At 47.6% G+C, this 19,670-nt stretch overlaps 2 protein-coding genes across 10 annotated transcripts; one reads left to right on the forward strand and one right to left on the reverse strand.

Annotated features, from left to right (window-relative positions):
• Positions 1–73: 73 nt before the first annotated feature.
• GMPR2 (guanosine monophosphate reductase 2) lies at positions 74–8,328 on the forward strand. 5 transcript variants are annotated; one of them, XR_005018781.1, is made up of 11 exons: positions 74–373; positions 756–876; positions 1,018–1,137; positions 1,672–1,884; positions 3,247–3,330; positions 3,479–3,652; positions 4,480–4,561; positions 4,653–4,987; positions 5,668–5,827; positions 6,003–6,162; positions 7,976–8,328. XR_005018781.1 is itself a non-coding variant. In XM_036843755.1 (11 exons), the coding sequence occupies exons 2-11, from the start codon at positions 790–792 to the stop codon at positions 7,979–7,981; spliced, it is 1,023 nt and encodes a 340-aa protein (XP_036699650.1). In that variant the 5' UTR covers positions 120–373; positions 756–789; the 3' UTR covers positions 7,982–8,328. The 5 variants fall into 5 exon arrangements, 3 of the variants coding, with proteins under 3 accessions (XP_036699651.1, XP_036699649.1, XP_036699650.1); XR_005018780.1 differs by having other exon boundaries at positions 89–373; positions 1,800–1,884; XM_036843755.1 differs by lacking the exon at positions 1,672–1,884 and having other exon boundaries at positions 120–373; positions 4,653–4,759; positions 4,945–4,987.
• On the reverse strand, positions 3,663–10,764 carry TINF2 (TERF1 interacting nuclear factor 2). Of its 5 annotated transcripts, none has more exons than XM_036843749.1 (9): positions 9,303–10,757; positions 9,056–9,160; positions 8,834–8,935; positions 8,647–8,754; positions 8,446–8,542; positions 7,816–8,278; positions 7,663–7,730; positions 7,464–7,555; positions 3,663–5,012 (listed from the first exon to the last, which is right to left on the reverse strand). In XM_036843749.1, the coding sequence occupies exons 1-9, from the start codon at positions 9,492–9,494 to the stop codon at positions 4,842–4,844; spliced, it is 1,398 nt and encodes a 465-aa protein (XP_036699644.1). In that variant the 5' UTR covers positions 9,495–10,757; the 3' UTR covers positions 3,663–4,841. The 5 variants fall into 5 exon arrangements, with proteins under 5 accessions (XP_036699644.1, XP_036699645.1, XP_036699648.1 ...); XM_036843750.1 differs by having other exon boundaries at positions 4,804–5,012; positions 8,656–8,754; positions 9,303–10,764; XM_036843753.1 differs by having other exon boundaries at positions 4,804–5,012; positions 9,538–10,749.
• Positions 10,765–19,670: the final 8,906 nt, after the last annotated feature.

The following is a 19,670-nucleotide window of genomic DNA, read 5'->3' on the forward strand; positions in this document are numbered from 1 at the left end:
AGAAAAGGAGGCGGCCCGCCTAGTTACAGCAGAGATGATGCCTCTGCAATTCTGAGAGTCCCCAGCGAGCCGGGGCTAGTATAAAGCGGGGGCGGAACGAACTACTCCTCCCATCATGCCAGGGGGCAGCTCCGCGCGTCCCTCCCTGGGAGTTGTAGTCCCCTGCCCCTCAGATCCAACGGCATCCTCAGTGTGTGAACTCTGTTACCCAGAAGGCCTCCAGCACCGAAGCTGGAATTCCTCAGTTACTCGTTCTCTCCGGCAATTAGCGGAACCTGTTAGCGCTGCCCACAAGGCTCAGCGGGGCTGCGCGAGGCTAGTAGCTAATCAAGAGGAGCTTCGGTAAACTGCCACCTGGCCACGGCGACAGGAAGTGAGTACCCCTACTCCGGAAGCTGGTTATGGGATCCCACCACTCCTTCTCACTCCCAAATCTGCCTCTTATCCCAAACTGCTCTTCGCAGGGGCGGGAGAAAGAAGAGTAGTGGGGTAAGGAACGCACCATTTAGGGTCACTCACGACTCCATCCCAATTCTTCTCCCCAACAAATAGTACCTGGGTTGAAGACACCGAGAGTAAGTGGAACCACACGGGTCTGAGGTGACGGTCTTCAGGGACTATGCCTCGATCAATGCCCTGACCTTACACAATTTAAGCGAGGAGAGAGATAAGCCCTGCCGCCAGCCCTAACAGAACATTAAGTTCTAAGGGAAAATTGGCTCAGCTACCGCCTCCTGACTTTTCCTACCTTCCAGCCCTCAGATTCGCTGCTACCCTGAGGTGCCTGCCATGCCTCACATCGACAACGACGTCAAACTGGACTTCAAGGATGTCCTGTTGAGGCCCAAACGCAGTACCCTTAAGTCTCGAAGTGAGGTGAGCCTGCTTCTCTAGTTGCTCTTTCTTGATCCCAAGCTCCTGGAGGGCCAGGACTGGGAAAGATTCCTGGCTTTTGCCCTCCTGCAATACTTGTTTTTTGGATAAATGAAATGCTTAGTTTCCTGTTCATATCTGCAGGTGGATCTCACAAGATCCTTTTCATTTCGGAACTCAAAGCAGATGTACACTGGGATCCCCATCATTGCAGCCAATATGGATACCGTAGGCACCTTTGAGATGGCCCAGGTTCTCTGTAAGGTAGGACTTCCCTCATACCCCTTCCTCATGGTGTCCAGTTCTGTGGGCTGACTGCAGAGGTATCTGCATCCCCACCCCCATCCCAGGTCAACTCTGGCAGTTACCGGTCAGGATGCTCAATTTCTGTTTTCTGCGGTAGTACTAAGGCCCCTTTATCTGATAACTTTAAAGGACCATCTGAGTTAATGAGATTCAAAGCTAAATTTTGCCCCCATTTTAACAGAACTTTCCCTTTTCTCCTGCCCAGCAGTTTATACATCCTGCCAACTTCTCCCACCACCCAGATCACCCTCTCCAAATCACCTGCATCCCTCTTTACACTATTATGATAATCAGCATTCACTGTTTTAGTCCAGGAACTAGATATAGTTTGAGCATTCAAAAATTCCTAACTAGAAGATCCTAGAGAGAAGAAGTTTATTTTCTTTCATGCCTGTTTTTTTTTTTTTTTTTAATCTTCCTCTTCTTTAAGTCCTAGGTTCCTGGGTGTTTCTGGGATGTGCCCAAAATGGAATGTGTTTTTCTTATATACAGGTTATTGCTCATTTTCAAAATGGAAGCTGCTGCTCCTTTCAGTAATATTACCTGCCTCTATATTTGTAGCTGAGAAGGTAGATAGTCTGGGCATCCTGAGGACATATGCACTCTTCTGGTTAATCCAGGTAGCCCTGGTTGATGGATTCTGCTGCTGCTTGTGGCTCTGTCAGCCTTAAGGACTTCATCTCCCTTTCTCTATTTTTGATTGCTGTAAGTCTTTGTGGAATGTCTGCTGTCATTTCTCTGAGGTTCATAGTTATGCAGCTTTAGTACTGTATTACTATTGCCGTTTACCAACTGCTTAGGAATCCCACTGTTGCCCATTGTCCACCGGGCCTGTCCAGCAGAGTTAAGGAATGGTGAATCTGACTTCAGTGTTAACAAATGTCCTATAATGTATGGACCTTGCCGGGACTGTCTTGATGCTTTATGTTGAGACTGGCTTTTCATTACTGCTGAGTGCTGAAGAAATCAGATTTTAGAGATACAACCAAGTCTCAGTAATAATTAAAAGGTTGGATGCAAGCAAGGATCTTTTTCTAGATCTCTAGCTAGCTATGTAATTGGATATGCTCATCATGCCACCCTATACCAGTATATCTCCAAGGTCTGCTGACCTCCTAGAGTGATTTTTGTCTATTAGCATGTTGATGGCAGTGTTGCTGAGAAAGCACAGTTCAGTACCAGCGTTAGCTAGGTAGTGTTGATGATGACCTCTGAGTATTATAGCGTTTGCACTTCCTTACTGCTGGCTGATGCTTGACTCCCTTGGGTCTCTCGTCTGTTGCAAGATTTGTGCTGTCTTGTCTATTTGCATGTCTGCACTTTTAAATCACAAACACCAGCATTCACAAGTGGCCTTTGAATGCCTTTCTCAAAGTATTGGGATGTTGTTTGCAATTTGTTGAGCTAGGAAATACAAGTCTGATGAGTCATTATATCCTTGAACTTGGTTGACTGAAATAGACTGAATGAGATAGACTTTTCAGGTTGGTCCATGTCTCAAGAAAATTCGTCCTTTACTTTAGCGGAGATGGAGAAAGGGTAGCGCTTTATTGACTGTTAACCTTAAGGCCTTACCTCTTGTGATTTTGTGAGCATTTAGGCTCACTGAATTACTGCTGGTAAATGGACCAGAAGATACCGAAAGTAGGTTAGCTCCATACTAGGTTATCATAGGAGGAGGGGCTGAGTCAGTGCAGGCAGACACTGGCTCCGTCCAGCCTCTTCATGGTTCTTTGTCTACTGCTTGTCCCACTGCACCAACAGCTTGTCCTTGTCACCTTCTAACTCAGAAGCACTGTACATGCTGGCAGGTGAAATCCAATCCAGGTGACTTAGTACGTTGGTGGGAGTGTTGGGCAAGTACTAGCTTATGGGGAAAAGCCCGACTGCATTTGTAGAGAGAATAATGGTGGAACTGAGGTTCGAGCTCAACCACTGACTTCTTCAAGTTGCTCTTTCCAGACTTCAGTCCTTTTGTCCCTCAGATAGGATAATATAAAGGTCTATTTTTAGAAAAAGAGACTCTAACGAAGTTCCCTCCTTTTTGATGGCTCTTTCTTCTCCCAGTTCTCCCTCTTCACTGCTGTCCATAAACACTACAGCCTCGAGCAGTGGAAAGAGTTTGCTAGCCAGAATCCTGACTGTCTTGAGGTAACACTGGTCCTCCCCTGATCCATTCCTTAGCCCAGTCTTCCAGGAATCTTTGTTTGGCTTCCTGGGGACCAACCCTTACCTCCCCACCCCTGTTGGCTAACCAACCAGGTCGTTTCTTACATGCTAATGGCCCTGTTTCTCACAGCATCTGGCTGCCAGCTCAGGCACAGGCTCTGCTGACTTTGAGCAGCTGGAACAGATCCTGGACACTACTCCCCAGGTGAAATATATATGCCTGGACGTGGCCAATGGCTACTCTGAACACTTTGTTGAATTTGTAAAGGATGTGCGGAAGCGCTTCCCTGAACACACCATCATGGTATGTCTCTATTACCCTGTAGTGGGTCCATTCCTCTCCTTCCTCCACTCTTTCCCGCCACACCATTTTGTTACACCAGTTCCTTTCTCCTCTGCTGCATTTCCTAGTCCGCTTAATCATGTCACTGGATGATTATCCATGGTTCCCTGCTTTAAATGTTTGTGTACTGGCCAGTGCCGTCTTCTCCAAACCTTGATACCTAGTCTTTGTAAATCCAGTGCCCGACATCACTCACTAAACCACAGTGGAACATTTCTGCATCTTACATACCTCTGGTACATACACACCTGCCCAAAGGTGTGGACAGATACTACAGTCATATTGAAGGGGTTGCATGAAATGATGTTTTATTTTATTTTTTTTTACAAGCTCAGGGGAGTGATGACAAGGCCTTACTTTCTTCGCAGCATTGAGGGGTCTCTCTGTTCTGTCCATCAAAAGCAAATACAATTGTGTAGATGGGTATTTAGCCGACAGTACCATGTCCTCCCCGTTTCCCGGAAGCCAGAGAGGTTTCATGACATAACAGCTTAAGCAAAGGCTGTGTTTGAGTCTTTTGGAGGGGAGGGGGAGATAAATCTACTGTAAATCAGATGTGAGCTTGTTCCAGTTGGACCCCCGCTTTACCCCAGTACAACAGTGACACTGGCCACTCACCCCCTTACCTCAGCTTGGAAAGCAGGGTCCTTTGAAGTGACTGGTCTAAAAGCCCTCAGAGGGCCCAGATAGAGGGAACCGAGGTACTCTTCTTTGTAATAATGCTGGAAGCATGCAATCGCCTCTTTTTCTGACCCTAAGAATGCTTTGTTTTGATGGTTCTGTCCCAGGCAGGGAATGTGGTAACAGGAGAGATGGTGGAAGAGCTGATTCTCTCTGGGGCTGACATCATCAAAGTGGGAATTGGACCAGGTAAGCTGGTTCACTGGGGGCCACTGGCCACTGCTTCAGTGGCAGACACCTGTGGAGAACTTTCCTCTCATCCTTGTCACGTTCTTCTCAGGCTCTGTGTGTACCACCCGGAAGAAGACCGGAGTGGGGTATCCACAGCTGAGCGCAGTGATGGAGTGCGCAGATGCTGCCCATGGCCTCAAAGGCCACATCATTTCCGTAAGGCCAAGGGCAGGGTAGGGTGTGAGGCTGCCAGACATCTGGGTTCTCTGGCAGGTCTGGAGGCGCTGGTAGAGGTGAATCAGGACTCCTGGGTTCCTGTCAGCTTTGAGGTGGGCCACTGGGACCTCCTAGAGGGCTTGGGGCATCCATGCTCTCTCTTCATAGTGCTCCTTACTTTGCAGGACGGAGGCTGCAACTGTCCCGGGGATGTGGCCAAGGCTTTCGGTAAGGAGGGCACAGAAGGAGGATCCTGTAGAAGAGGATGAGTCACCTCTGAGGGTCTAGGATCAGGCTAGGGAAGTCTAAGAAAGCTGTTCAGATTCTTTTATAATATGACTAGTGACCCAGAAGCCTGTGGTGTCATCTGGGGCAAACCAGCAGGGGAAATCCTGAGACTCTGATGTGGACTCCTAGTGTGGGCCAGGGCCATCTGCATCATCCCCTGGACTGCGGGACAGTGCAGATGCCGAGCCCCACCCTGGACCCATGGCATCTGGCTCTGGGGAGTGGGGCTACAGATCTGCACTTTCCCAGCTTCCTAGGTGATCCTTGTTCACACTGAAGTTGGAGAGCTTTGCTCTTGGGACACCTGAAGTTGAGTCTTGTTCAGCTGGGCAGAGTAAAAAGAGGTGACCAGAAAATGGCGAAAGCAGCAAAAAGGAGAGAGCAGAGGCCAGGCAGGGCATCTCCAGAGGCTATTTTAAATTCTTGGCAAGTCCACTGAGGAATAGAAGCCAGGGCAGAGTAGGCCTGTGCACTGGGTTGTGGGCCAGCTAGGGAAACAAAACCAGGAAGATGCCGGAATCACTGGCAGGCCTGAGAATTTGGTGTGCGTTGCTTCTGAGGGTGACCATGTGGGCACCTGGGCCAGATCCATCTCTTTCCCCTCTCGTTGGTGCTGGCAGGGGCAGGGGCTGACTTCGTGATGCTGGGCGGCATGCTGGCTGGGCACAGCGAGTCAGGTGGTGAGCTCATCAAGAGGGATGGCAAGAAGTACAAGCTCTTCTATGGCATGAGTTCTGAAATGGCCATGAAGAAGTATGCCGGGGGCGTGGCTGAGTACAGGTAGGTGTGGAGGCCAGAAGCTGAGGGTTCTTGGAAAGCGTGACTTTCCAAGTAAGGTGGTGGCAGAACTTGGAAGAAAAGTGATGAGCAGGGACTAAATGCTAGAGACTGGGGAAGAGTCATTGGGCTTAAGGAATCCAGAGAGAAAAGGTAAGAAAGCTTTTCCTCTTCTAAGGGCCTCAGAGGGAAAGACAGTGGAGGTGCCCTTTAAAGGGGATGTGGAACATACCATCCGAGACATTCTTGGAGGCATCCGCTCCACCTGTACCTACGTGGGAGCAGCTAAGCTGAAGGAGCTGAGCCGGAGAACTACCTTCATCCGTGTCACCCAGCAGGTGAATCCGATCTTCAGTGACAAGAGCTAGACCTGAGCAGTTCTGCCCTCCCAGGGCGCCAGCACCCACCACAGGGCTCCACAGTGGGCCCCTCTCCCATCCCAGCTACTAGGGCTATTACTTGGTCATTTCCTATCCTCTCTCTCCTGAGGGCTCCTGCAGTATTCTGTACTTTATCTGCACATACAAAATGCCCAGGGCACTCACTGGGGAGGAAGCAAGGAAGGCAGGCTGAGAAAATAAAGTTAAGATAATCAAATGGGAACCTGGGGTCCCAGAATCCTGAAGATTATTAAAAGGAAAAGATGCTGATTCATACCTAAGTGTTTTATATGGCCTTGGTCTGGAAGAGGTAGGCTTTTAGAATGATGTTTTGTTAATCAGATTCATTAAATAGATCTTTGAATATCTACAAAGCTCAGAAGTGTTTATGTACTTTAAATACCTCAATAAAGAGAGATCCCAATGACTGAGATTCTGGGGCTTTCTGCAATAGGCTGGCATCTGGGTGCTGCTGCAGGGCAAGTGGAGGAGTTGGCACTGACCCAGTGGAGTCAAGGACAGTGAGTGCCCTTCCCATGAAGCATCTCCATTCTAGTGCCACCACCCCCAGGTAACCTGGCAGCGTGAGAATTTACAAGTATATTCTGGCATCAGACCACACACAGTATTTTCAGAATAGCAAAAAGAAATTTCTCTTCCAGGCTCTCAGCCCTGGTAACCCTTTTGGGCATGTTTGAACAACACTTTCCAAGGGAAGTAAAATGGCAAAGGGATCCCCTTCCAGCCCTGGAGAGACCGGTTCTGTTTCTAAGGAATGACCTACACTGACCTTATAGAAGCCTTAATTCCCCTCCCTCGAACGAAGACAGTGTTTTAACAAATCCAAATTTTAATTATTAAATATTACAAAGTAACTTTAGCAATGTAGTCAGGCAACCCAAGCCTGGACTTCCACTTTATTCCCCCTAAACTGCATGAGAGCTGAGGAGGAAGGAGACAGGCAGAGTGCCGTGGGCATTCCAGTCTAATCACAGCAGTGTAGAACTGTCTGTATGGTTAGGAACAGGGACAGACACACCACTGGGGCCAGAAGGGGGGAGGTATTCACAGAAGGTGGGGATCAGGGTGTCAAACTTTGTCTTCTGATAGTTTTCCAGAGAGTCCTGCAGAGAAGGGAGCAGGGAGATCCTATCATCATTGAAACATGCCCTGAGCCCTCCATATCCTGCATCATATGGCTTTCTGTCTTGTTCTGCCCGCCCATCCCCTTCCCCAGCTTTCCATTCCTTCCTACTCACCCTTCCTTCCCTCTGGCCATTTTCTTCCTCGTCGGAGTCCAAAACCAGGTCCCCTATAGTAATGTCAGAGCTGCACAGAGATGGAGGACGCACTGCAGGGAGGAAACCAGAGTCCAAGTACTCTTCTCAGTGAACACAGGACCTCAAGAGTCCCCAAGAGAGGAGGCTGTCTGATGTGGTCCTGACTCAGGATACCTACCTGACTTCCTGGCCCTAGGAGGCGATAATGACAATCTCAGGGGTTCCATGGGGCAATCCAAGCAGTTCCTAGGGTGGGAGCAAGCAAGATAGGGTGAAAGGAAAGCAGGCGGGGCATGTGCTGCTAGTAGGGAGAAGCAACTGTTCTACTCACTCCTTTTGCTCTGAGGCAGACAAGTCAATTGGGTTCTCCTTCAGAGCCCTTCCTCCCAGGGTCTTGGACGGACTCCTAGACTTGCCAGTCGAGGCTGGTCTGGTGCCCACAGCACCTGCTGGATCTAATGTGTGTGTCCCATGTTCTTCCCTGTTCCCAGGCTTAGATATGACCTGCGTTGGTGAACCCAGATTCCTAAAGGGGAACAGCATGACTGTGGGGCGCTCCTTATGGCCTTTGCTAGTGGATGCCCACCGGGACTGGATTCTTCGCCGGCCTAGAGGGGCCAGATTGAAGTGGTGGCCAGTCAAAGGTTCCGGGTGCTTCCTTGAGGCTGGACCCTGAGGAAGGTGTGGGCCAGGCCGGGCTTTTGGCAGAGGGTCGTGGAGTGCTGGTCTTGGTTGCTGGGGAGGACTCTGCTCCATAGGCTCTGTCATGTTCACTGAATCAGTAGCAAAGCACTCTGAGAAAGAAAACAAATCTCCTTAAAAAGGCAATATAGTAACACATCGACTCAGTCTGGTTCCTTACGCCTCAGGCCCATGTAACCCTTCCAATAGGCTGCCTCAAAAGGTCGCAAGCTAAACACTCCACCCCCAAATTCTTAGTTCTCCTAGGTGGTCCTGGTACCTGGAAGTGGCCACCCCATGTCCACACCATATTGGCTCAAGACAAAAGAAGAAGTGATAGAAACTCCAGGCTGCATCCAACTCAGCACATCCTGAAGCTGTGGGCAGGGAGAGAGGCATGAAGACCACAGGCCTTGATACAACTCCACCCCCTACCCCCCACCCCAGCATTCTGCCCTTATGTGTTTTGCCCTAGCAAAACCTGCTGTGCCTGCAGTGTAGGCAGTGCTTTTTCCAGCTGACACAGGTATTCAAAAAACAGCTTTTCCATGGCAGCCAGAAAAAGTTCCCCATACTCTTGTTCAAGTTCCTGCAGGAGGAAAAGAAGCAGGTCAGAAGAGGACTAGAGAGAACAGCTACACCATAGCTTCCAAAGCAGCTAGTCCCACCTGTAGCTTCGAAGCCAAATCAACAGGGGCTTCTGCCAGCTGCTTCACCTGCTGGCAAAAGGTTTCCCGAGCCTCTGAGATCTTTCTCAGATCCTGCTTTGTCTGTTGAGGGTAAGGAAGGCAAATAAGTTAGGGGCACCAGAATCCAGTGACCGGGAGGAGGAGCAACTTTGTTGCACCAAGTGTTAACTGGGGATAGGGCTTGCTCTAGGGACGACTCACGGCTTTGGGGTCCCGCACTGCAGGTCCAGACTCTGGGAAGTGGCGATGCAGGGCATTTAGAACCTGGGCCCAAGGTCGGCCCTGCAGGATCATCTCCACCACCAGCTGTGAAGGGTACTGAGCTCAGAATCCCCACGTCCGGGCAAGCTGCCCTTTTCCAACCGGTTCCACCCCCAAGCAGTCGGCCCAGGACAGGTCCTCGCATCCCGTCCCTTTCCCCTCTACCGGGTCCTAGTGACTCCAATACCTTGGCCTTTAGGCCCATACACAGGCGTTCATGGTGTCGGTAGCGAACCAAGCCGGGGGCAGCAGCGCGCAGGGATCGCAGAAACTCCAATACTCGCGGAAAATGCTCCACGCAGCGTCCGCGCACGACTTGCCAGCAGGCAGCGGCTGCGAAGCGAAGAGCGGCGGGACCGGCCCCGGGGGGCGTGGCCATGGCCGTGGGACCCACCCCAGGAGCCGTCCCTTTGGGTTCCTACCTCTGGCAAGGCTTCCCGACTCCTCCTAGAGGCGGGGTTTCCGGTGGCCCTCACAGGCTCGGCTATTTCGGTCTGTGCCGGATAGTTCTCGATCCGAGACTGCGCCCTCCCATGGGCCACCGGAATTCCGGGGTTTTTCTCCAACTCGGGCTGGAGCCTGAATGGAGAAGCTGGCCAGCTCCACTGGCAACAGGTCGTTCTGCTTTAAACGCCGCCGCTGTCTCGAACCCAAAGGCTACTTCGCTTCCGGCTCCGCGACCAGTCTCCCTACCCGGGAGAAGGGTGGTAGTGGAGAACCAATGGGTCGCCAGACAGGGGAGACGAGTCGTTGCGTCATAAGGCCGCGCCCCGGCAGATCCGGCGCCGCTGCCGGTCCCCGCCCCCTGCTGCCTTGCACTTCCGACAGCTGCTGGGCGGCGGGGACCGAGGATCTGGGCCTCGCCTCCGACTCTTGCATTTCTTCGCGGAGCCTACAGAGAAGGCCCCTCGTTCTTTGAGGTCTTGACTTTCTAGTCTGTAAAGCGAGGCTTATGCCACTTTCCCTCTCTATCGTCTTCACCCTCTCAAATACGATTCCTTAAATCCCAGCGCCCAAACCAGCGCCTGCAAAGCCTTCCCCGGGCGGCGCGCCGCTTGCAGTAAGAGTTCAATTCTTTTTTTTACAGAATGGGAGAGGACGCCCGCCTTTAAAAAATAAAATTCAAAGTTTGAAAAGATACATCAGATTGTTAATCTGGTTTTTTTCTAGATGGTGAGACTGCAGGAAATTTTTGTGCTTTTCTGTGTTTGATATCTTTTTTTTTTAATCGTGTAGTTCTAAAATAAATAAAATAGATTTCCTTTTTCGAATTTCTGTTGTGCGCTTACTCCAGTCAGCCGCCTAATATAGTTGACCGTTTTACTTGTCTTTCTCCTTGTCACCCTTCCTGGTGTCTCTCCTTATTTCCATTGCCAGGGACAGACCCTTGGCACACAGTGTATATTTTTTGTTGACTGAATTAATTACCTGCTCTGACTACCTTACAGGGATTTAGTGAAACTACCCTTTCCTTGGGCCATCTCCTTTCTTAGAGATAATGGCTCCCATATCCCTCCCTGTCTCCACTCAAGATCAGTCTTCTGAGGTGAGCCACACATTCGACTGCCCTTGGGACATCTAGCTGGAAGTTCCAAAGTACCCAAATCGGACATCTACGAAATTCTAGTTGTCTTCCTTTTTACTTTTACCTTAATTTATTCTTTCCGTAAAGTTCTGCCTTTATGTAGATCTGAGTTTCTGACCTATGTCACTTTCCTTCTTTCTGAAGAATTTCTTTTAGCATATCTTGCAAGTCAGGTCTCCTGGCTACAAACTCCCTCAATTTTTGTTTGAGACAGTATTACTCCTTCACTTTTGAGAGATAATTTTGCTGGATACAAAAGCCTAGGTTAGTAGGCTTTTTTTCCTTCAACACTTTAAACATTTCACTGCACTCTTATCTTGCATCGTTTCTAAAGAGAAGTCCGATGTAATTCTTTTTTAAAATATTTATTTATTTATATATTTATTTGGTTGCTCCAGGTCTTAGTTGCGGCAGGCGGGCTCCTTAGTTGTGGCATGCGAACTCCTAGTTGCAGCATGCATGTGGGATCTAGTTCCCTGACCAGGGATCAAACCTGGGGCCCCTGCACTGGGAGTGTGGAGTCTTAGCCACTGCGCCACTAGGGAAGTTCCCCTTCTGCCTCAAAGTAATTCTTATCCCTGCTCCTCTATAGGTAAGATGTCCCCCCTTCTACCCCTCAAGTTTTGTTCAAGGTTTTCCCTTGGTCTTTGATTCTCTGTTCATCCTTCTTCTTGTAAGGACAGGAGTGAGAACTTCTAAGCTCCTTACATGCCAGACTGAAAACTGGAAGTTATCTTCTATTTTAAATTCTGCTTTTTCTCCTGGCCTCTGTATTTCTGTGCATGGCACCTTTCTTTACCCATGAGTCAGAAAACAAGACCATCACCCTTAACTCTGTCCTCTCTCTTCTCCAAATCTAATCCCTCACCAAGTCTAATCAATTCTACTTCCTACAGAACTTTTAAACCCACCCCCCCTTTTTTTCATTCTCACTGACTGTATCTTATTTCAGGTTCCCTGTCTCTCACATTGAGAAGACTCTAGTCTCCCTACCTCCAGCCCAACTCCTAATTTCTTTTCCATGTTGCTTTCATCATAAACCTGGTGAAATGCAAAACTGATCATATCATCCCTAACTGAAAGCTCTCTCTTACTTTCAAAAGAAAGTCCAAATTCCAAAATATGGCAAAAGGATTTTTAATGATCTGGCTAAGTTTACCTCTTCATCAACATTCCTTGCCACTTTGCACTTATCATGCCTCCTCTTCAAACTGATTGCATTTTCCAAATATACTGTGTTGTCTCATATTTTGTGCCTTGCACATACTGGATGATTCCTCTGTCCTTCTTGCCTCTTGGACTTGACTTTTTTTCATCTTTTGTGGCTCATCTGATAACTACCTCCATGAAACCCCTCATAGCTCTCTTCCCAGCCTCCTCAGCATCATCCTGTACATCTTTTTTTTTTTTTTTTCCAAACTGCGTGGCGTGTGGGATCTTCATTTCCTGACCAGGGATTGAACCTGTGCCCCCTGCAGTGGAAGTGCAGATTCTTAAACCACTGGACTGCCAGGGAAGTCCCCCGTACATCTTTTTATCACCACCATTGTCATGCAGAATCTATTTTGCAATGTTGTTGTAAGGATTAAATGAATTAGTAAATATAAAGCACTTAGAACAGTGCCTGGCTCCTAGTAAATACTACATATGCATTTACTGTATTTTGAATGTTTTCTTGTCTGTCATCCCCACTGTTGGGAGCCCCTTGAGAGAAGGACTTGCTTCTTTCTTATACATGTTATGTCACTAGTGCCTCATGCAGTTTCCGGTTCATGTGTTCATGGCTAACATGAGCAGCTCCTTTGTTAGTCCTCTGTGTCCTGCCCCAGGAGCCCCTTGTCTTGCAAACCTTCTCAAACTCAAAGGATCAAGAAGACTAGAGGTCGGCTCTTAGAACATTGGGAACTCGTGGCTACTCCTGGCCCAAGAAGGGTGGAGGCAAGGAGAGCATGGAAAAAGTACGGAAAGAAGAAAAATGGAAGGTCATTGTCCTCAATAATTAGCGTGCATAGGAGTCAAACCCCTTAGTGAGATTATTAAAATACAGACTTCTTGGCCTCTGCTCCAGGGATTCTGATTCATGAGGTTTATTCTGGGGCCCAGAAATCTGAATTCTTAATAAACATCTCAGATGATTTTAATGCAAGTGGTCTGGAGATTATGCTTGAAGAATCCTGGGGTAAGAGAACAGTTTCATTCAAACCAAAGCCCAGATCCTCCAAAGGTCACCCAAAGGAAAATTTCCAGGTAGAAGAGAGCTATACAAAGGGTGTCTCTGAGCCTCACCTTCCCTCACAGTTTCCTTTCTCTGGTGAAGGACACTAGTCCCTGTATCAGTGGATGGGACCACCTATCTGTCCTGTTCCATGAGCCAGAAACCTGGTGTTTAGCTTTACTGCTCCTTTCCACCCTCCACCCAGCCACATCCCATCCTTCCCCAAGCCCTGTGAATTTTCCCTCCTAGATATTTCTCCAAGTTTTCCACCTCTGTCTCCAGCACCACTACTCTGGCCCAAGTCACCATCTCTAGCATAAAATATCACAACTGTCTTCCAATCTGTGTCTCTGCATCCACTCCAGCCCCGCTCCAATCCATTACTTGACACCACAGGCAGAATAATCTGTTCAAAACACACAATGTGATCATGTCACCTCCAATTCCTTAAACCTTCCAAAGGCTTAAAGTGGCCTATGGGGCCCCACAAGGCTCTGCCCTGCATCTCTCAGCTTCACCTTCTCCACTCTGTCCCTTGCTCTCCTTGCTTTAGCCACACCATCCTCCCCCTCCTCCTCTACCCTCCTCCTCCCCCCCTTCTCCTTCTTCTCCCCCTCCCTCTCCCTCTCCCTCTTCTCCCTCTCCCTCTCCCTCTTCTCCCTCTCCCTCTCCCTTTTCCTCTCCCTCTCCTTTTCTCCCTCTCCCTCTTCTTGTTTTGTTTTGGCTGCGCTGCGCGGCATGCCAGATCTTAGTTCCCCAACTAGGGATTGAACCTGTGCCTCCTGCAGTGGAAGCACAGAGCCCTAACCACTGGATCACCAGAGAATTCCCCACACTGTCCTTTTAGTCTTGTTTACTCTTCTAGATGCCCTTCCACCACAGGATCTTTGCACAGGCTATTCCTTTTGCCTGGAGTGATTTCCCTTCCATCTCTACCTACCTATCCTCCAGGGTCACCTATCTAGGTAAAGCTTTCCTAACCACCACCACCAGGCCAGGTCACACACCTTCACCATAAACTTCAGAGCTCTGTACGTACTCTCCTTTGTCTTGTGCAGTTATTCAATTAATCTGTTTCTTTCTCAGACTGTAAGCTCCGTAAGGCAGGAACTAGGTTTGCCCTGTGTTCTTGCACTTAGCGCATTGCTTGGCACATGTCATTGAATATTTGTTAAATGAGTGGAGGAATGGGTTCATTATCTGCTACTGTGGCTGGACCCTGCCAGTCAGAGTCTCCTGTAAAATTCTGCTCCAGCTGTAGACAAAAATCCCTCTCCAGGGTGGACCTTATAATAGCGGAATCTAGCCATTATTTTAAAAATTAACTTTATTTAAAATGAATTACAATCACTGTAGCCTGATCCATAAATCTGAGAAACATTTATAAGTAACATCTTATAAAATTTTTCTTTTAAATTTGTAATTAACTCCACCTGGTTTATTGTCAGGAAGATAAAATCTTCCTTTTGATGTTTTTACCTTTCCCAGAATTTCCTAAGAATTGTGACCAAAAGGGCAGACCTTCCAGCTTCCATGCCTGTTTGGGGAGAGCTCTGCTGCCTACGGGGTCTGCCATGCTTCTTCCACCCACTCAATGTCATCTTAGAAAACCAACGACAGGGATTCGTACTTGAGCTCTCAGGATTCTACATCCAGGTCCAGACTTTGCTCCCTGGCCTAAGGGGCTGCAGGAGCTTCCAGCATTAGCCCCAGACTTTGCCAAGTCAAACCCACCTACATGGGATTCATGCATCCTGGTATCCAGCCTAGTTCTCCAAGGCTAGGATGGTTCCCTTCCCTGCTATTGGGCTGCAGTTGAAGCTACCATAGTCCACACTAATGTTCCCAACTTTAAATCTTGGGGCAGAAGGAACTGATAATACTGGGTCTTTACACTCAGGAAAACCTGGGCTACTGATGCAAAGAATCCACCTCCTCCCTAGTGATCAACTTTGTATACCAGGTGTCCCAGGAGAACCAAAACTGGTGACCAAGACTCAGAGATAATGACTGCCTTATCACTGTCCAGAAGGCATCAACTAAGGTGGCAACTCTAGTGGACTTCTTAAAACCAAGACTAAGAACACTTCTCTTTGAAAAAAAAAAAAAAAAAAAGCACCCTGTTATATAAAGGATGATGTAAAGGAAATAATCATATAAATAAATGAAAATGGCATTAAATAGGTTTCCCTAGTACAGTTTTCTGAGGTACAGTCCAAGTAAGAGCTCTGCCCTGCTGGTCACTACTCAGCTCCTCGAGTGCCCATTTATCTCTCTCTTTCCCAGAGCTGGTCTAGTTATCCATCGAGCATTCTTCCCACAAATGCTCCAAAACACAATCCTCCACTGCACCCCTAAGCCCCCAGACTCCCCATCACCCTCCAATTTAGTTCATTTTCCGTTCAACAGATATTTACTGAGCATCTACTGTAAGTCACAATGAGTAAGCGTAAGAGAGATAAGGTCCTTGCCCTTACATTCTAGGGGAGGGGAACCAGAGGTCTAAGAACAAATTAAGCTGGAACAACAGGGATTCTGATGCTCACCTCCAGAGAATTAAAGGAGATGATCTCCATAAAGCACCCAGTTTGAGCTTAACTCATAGTAGGAGCTCAACATATATTTGTTTCTTTCCCTCTAGCTGTTTGGAGAATAGCATTCCCTTCCCATTTTGTTGTTGTTGTTTTGTTTTGTTTTTCTTTTTGAGGCTTTCAAGCATTTTTGAGCTCTAACATATACAGGGGAACAAGGTAAAATGAACACATGTGAAGCAGGTTACAAAGTTGTTAGAAATCTTAAGCTCTCACGTTTTCCTGGGAGCTCAATAAAAAGAGATACTGTTGCATTACTGCTCAACCTTTCTGGAAACTAATTTAATAAAATGTATCAACCACCTTAAATGCGCTCAATCCCCTTTACACAATAATTCTCACTCTGGGGGATTATTTTAAGGAAATAATTTAAAATAAGCCCAAAGATTTATGTGCTTGTACAAGGATATTTATCACAGCTCTATTTAGAATAGCAAAACTTTGGGGGGTCGGGGAGGGATGGACTGGGAGTTTGGGGTTAGCAGATGAGAACTAGTATATATAGAATGGATAAACAACAAGGTCCTACTGTATAGCACAAGGAACTATATTCAATATCCTGTGATAAACAATAATGGAAAATAATATAAAAGAATATAAAAAAGAATGTATATATATGTATAATGAATCACTTTGCTGTACAGCAGAAATTACAACATTGCAAGTCAACTATACTTCAATAAAAAAAAGAGAGAGAGAGAAAGGAACAGTAAAATTCTGGGAGGACTTAAATTTCTAGGAATGAGAGATTAATCAAAGAAATCATGTCATTTGTTCATTTTTATTAAAAAAACGTAGTACCAGGACTTCCCTGCTGGTGCAGTGGTTAAGAATCCACGTGCCAATGCAGGGGACATGGGTTTGATCCCTGGTCCGGGAAGGTCCCACATGCTGCGGAGCAACTAAGCCCGTGAGCCACAACTACTGAGCCCCCGCACCACAACTACCGCTCTAGGGCCTGCGTTGCCGCAACTACTGAGCCCACGTGCCTAGAGCCCGTGCTCCGCAACAAGAGAAGCCACCGCAATGAGAAGCCCGCGCACCACCATGAAGACCCAACACAGCCAAAAATAAATTAAAAAAATTAAAACAAAACAAAACAAAACAAAAACGTAGTACAACTACTGCGGCTTGCTCAGTAAATTCAAGGAACAATTATAAGTTATATGTTGCAAATTGTTTCTTTTAACTTGTAAGTAGCAAACATTTCTTGTGCAGCTCTGTGCTGGACCCTGTTCTAGGTCCTGGGTCACTGGTGTGAATAACACAGATAAGCTCTTAAGGAGCTTACATTTTAGAGAAAAGAGACAGAATTTAATAAATAAACAAACACGCTGATATTAAACGATAAGTACTAGGCAGGATACAAAATAAAATAGGGTGATATACTTGAGACTGGAGGCGGCAAACTAATCGGATTGATGGACAGGGAAGAGCTCTATGGGGAGGTGACATGTGAGCTGAGACCTGAATGAGGGGGGCAGCCATGCCACATGGAGGAAGGGTGTTCCTCCAGAAGGAAGGGCAGATGCCAAGTCTTAGGTAGAAGGTTGGTGAGTTTGAGAAGCAGAAGGATGGTGGGGCTGAGGCAGCAGGGCCAGGGGCATGTGGTGGAGTTGAGGTTGGAGAGGGTTGCAGGGCCAGATAGATGAGGGTAGGACTTTGCATTGATCCAAGGGTGATGGGAAAGCACTGGAAGTGTAGCCATAACATAAGCTGCTCCATTCTGAGCAGCAGAGATTTAAAAATTTGCATGCATCTTCCCTTCCTACTGACCCTGGTGTGTCTTAGAGCTGTTTGGAGAATGACTAGCTGACTAGGGGACAATTAATCTTGCTTGCTTAAGAATTCCAGGGACTGGCCTTAAAGCTATGGGAGCAGACCAACCCTAGAGTAGAAGATCAAGATGGTGCTGACCAGAACACCACACAACCAGTTTATTATTTATTATTATTATTGGAGCTGACTGTGCTCTTCTGCACATAGCCCCCCCTCCTGTACACCCCTGAAACTCCCCTTTAAAACCTTTGTCCCCTAACCAGCAATTTGGAGGTTGGTTTTGGGACATTAGTCCACCATCTTCCCAGGTTGCTGGCCTCCTGAATAAAGCAGTCATACTCTTCCCAACGACGCTTGTCTCTTGTATATTGGCTTTCCAAGCAGCAAACAGCTGAACTTGGGTTCAGTACCAGCCTCGTCCGGTTTTAAGCAAGAGAGTACCAGGATTTAATTTACAGCTTAGAAAGCTCACTGGCTGTGTAGAAACTGGATTATTCAGGAACAAGTGTGGGAACACACCGGGAGGCTATGGCAGTTCCATAGGGAGAGAGCACAGTGACAGTGCAAGTGGAGAGAATGACAGATTCAGATATATTTTGGACATAGAACTGATAAGAAATACTGGTGGAGTGAATCTTGGAGGAGAAAAGAGGGAGGAATCAAGGGTGACTTGTAGGTTTTTGGCTGGAACAACTGGGTGGTTATAGTAACAATGAGATGGGAAAAACTAGGGGAAGAAGAGTTTGGGGATGGAATTAAGAGCTCTGTGGGGTCACTTTCAGTCTGAGATAAAATACAGGCTGTGGAGCCAGACTGCGCAGGTTCTAATCCTATTCTAGAGTGCTAAATGATTTTGATGGGTTCCCTAGCCCCTTGCCTCAGATTCTTCATCTGTAGAGGGGAAATTATAATACAGTGACCTTATGAGGTCGTTGTGAAGATGACAGGTGTTATTATATATAAATAGATTAGTGCCAAATTCTTCTTCACTCAGCAAGTATTTAGTGAGCATTTCTATGCACTAAATTCTGGGCATACAACAGAGACCAAATAAGACAAAAACCACTGCTCTTGTGGAGTTTATATTCCACTTGGGGGAGGGGGGACACAATGAATAAATGCATTGTTAAAATATTGAATATGTTGGATGTGGATAAGTGTTATGCAGAAAAATAAAGCAGGGAAAAGTGGTCATGAGGAAAGGAGTGGGTTGCAATTTAAAATAGGGTGGCCAGAAAAGGCTGCATTAAGACAGTGATATTCGAGGATAGACTTCAAAGGAGGGGAGAGTGCCTGCCACATGGATATCAGAAGAAGAGTGTGCCAGGCAGGGGAAACTGTTAGTCCAAAGGCCAGGAGGTCAAGGCTTTGAGAAACACCAAGAAAGTGAAGCAGCCATGGCTGTTATTCTGTGAGAAGTGAGGAGCCACTGGGGAGTGTGAGCAGATTGGTAACATGATCTGACTGACATTTAAAAGCATCCCTCTGGGGCTTCCCTGGTGGTGCAGTGGTTAAGAATCCGCCTGCCAGTGCAGGGGACAGGGGTTCGAGCCCTGGTCCGGGAAGATCCCACATGCCGCAGAGCAACTAAGCCCGTGCGCCACAACTACTGAGCCTGTGCTGTAGAGCCTGCGAGCCACGACTACTGAGCCTCCGAGCCACAACTACTGGAGCCCATGCGTCTAGGGCCCGTGCTCCGCAACAAGAGAAGCCACCGCAATGAAAAGCCTGCGCACCGCAACGAAGAGTAGCCCCCACTCACCGCAACTAGAGAAAGCCCGCGTGCGGCAACGAAGACCCAACACGGCCAAAAAAATAAATAAATAAATAAAATCTATTAAAAAAAATTTTTTTTTAAATTAAAAAATAAATAAATAAATAAAAGCATCCCTCTGGCTGCCAAGTTGAGAATAGACAGGGCAGGGCAAAGGCTAGTGAGAGGACTGGGGCTTCAATCCAAGTGAGGGAGGATGGTGGCTTGGACTAGGATGGAGCAGTACTGGTAGAGAGAATTAGATAATAAATGATACAAAAAATTTAATGTATAGAACACCACATGGTAACATGTACTATGGAGAAAAAGAAAGAACAAGGGGAGATAGGAAACATGGAAGGTGCTGCAATTTTAAAATGGGATGGAAGAGAAGACCTTAAGATGGTGGCACTTAAGCAAGTCTTGAAGGAGAAGAGGGAGTGAGCCATGGGACCATGTGGGGAAGAAGCCCTCAGGCAGAGCGCAGCCCTGCAGAGCCCCTGGAGCAGGAGTGTGCCTGGCGCTGTCCAGGTAGGAAGGGGCCGGCGAGCTGGATGGACTGAGCGGGGGGAGGGGAAGGGGAGGGAGGGCGGAGTCACAGAGCACTGCAAGGACTTTGACTTTGGGGGAAG

This window comes from Balaenoptera musculus, chromosome 2 (genome assembly GCF_009873245.2).
Source record: "Balaenoptera musculus isolate JJ_BM4_2016_0621 chromosome 2, mBalMus1.pri.v3, whole genome shotgun sequence".
NCBI lineage: Eukaryota > Metazoa > Chordata > Mammalia > Artiodactyla > Balaenopteridae > Balaenoptera > Balaenoptera musculus.

Excerpts from the sequence above, each read along its gene's own strand:
- GMPR2 (XM_036843754.1), top strand. The coding sequence starts at position 790 with ATGCCTCACATCGACAACGACGTCAAACTGGACTTCAAGGATGTCCTG. Across the intron at positions 3,331-3,478 it reads AGAATCCTGACTGTCTTGAG|CATCTGGCTGCCAGCTCAGG; the intron begins GTAACACTGGTC and ends TGTTTCTCACAG. Across the intron at positions 4,988-5,667 it reads GGATGTGGCCAAGGCTTTCG|GGGCAGGGGCTGACTTCGTG; the intron begins GTAAGGAGGGCA and ends TGGTGCTGGCAG.
- TINF2 (XM_036843749.1), bottom strand. The coding sequence starts at position 9,494 with ATGGCCACGCCCCCCGGGGCCGGTCCCGCCGCTCTTCGCTTCGCAGCC. Across the intron at positions 9,161-9,302 it reads GTATGGGCCTAAAGGCCAAG|CTGGTGGTGGAGATGATCCT; the intron begins GTATTGGAGTCA and ends TACCCTTCACAG. Across the intron at positions 7,556-7,662 it reads TCCTAGGGCCAGGAAGTCAG|TGCGTCCTCCATCTCTGTGC; the intron begins GTAGGTATCCTG and ends TCCTCCCTGCAG.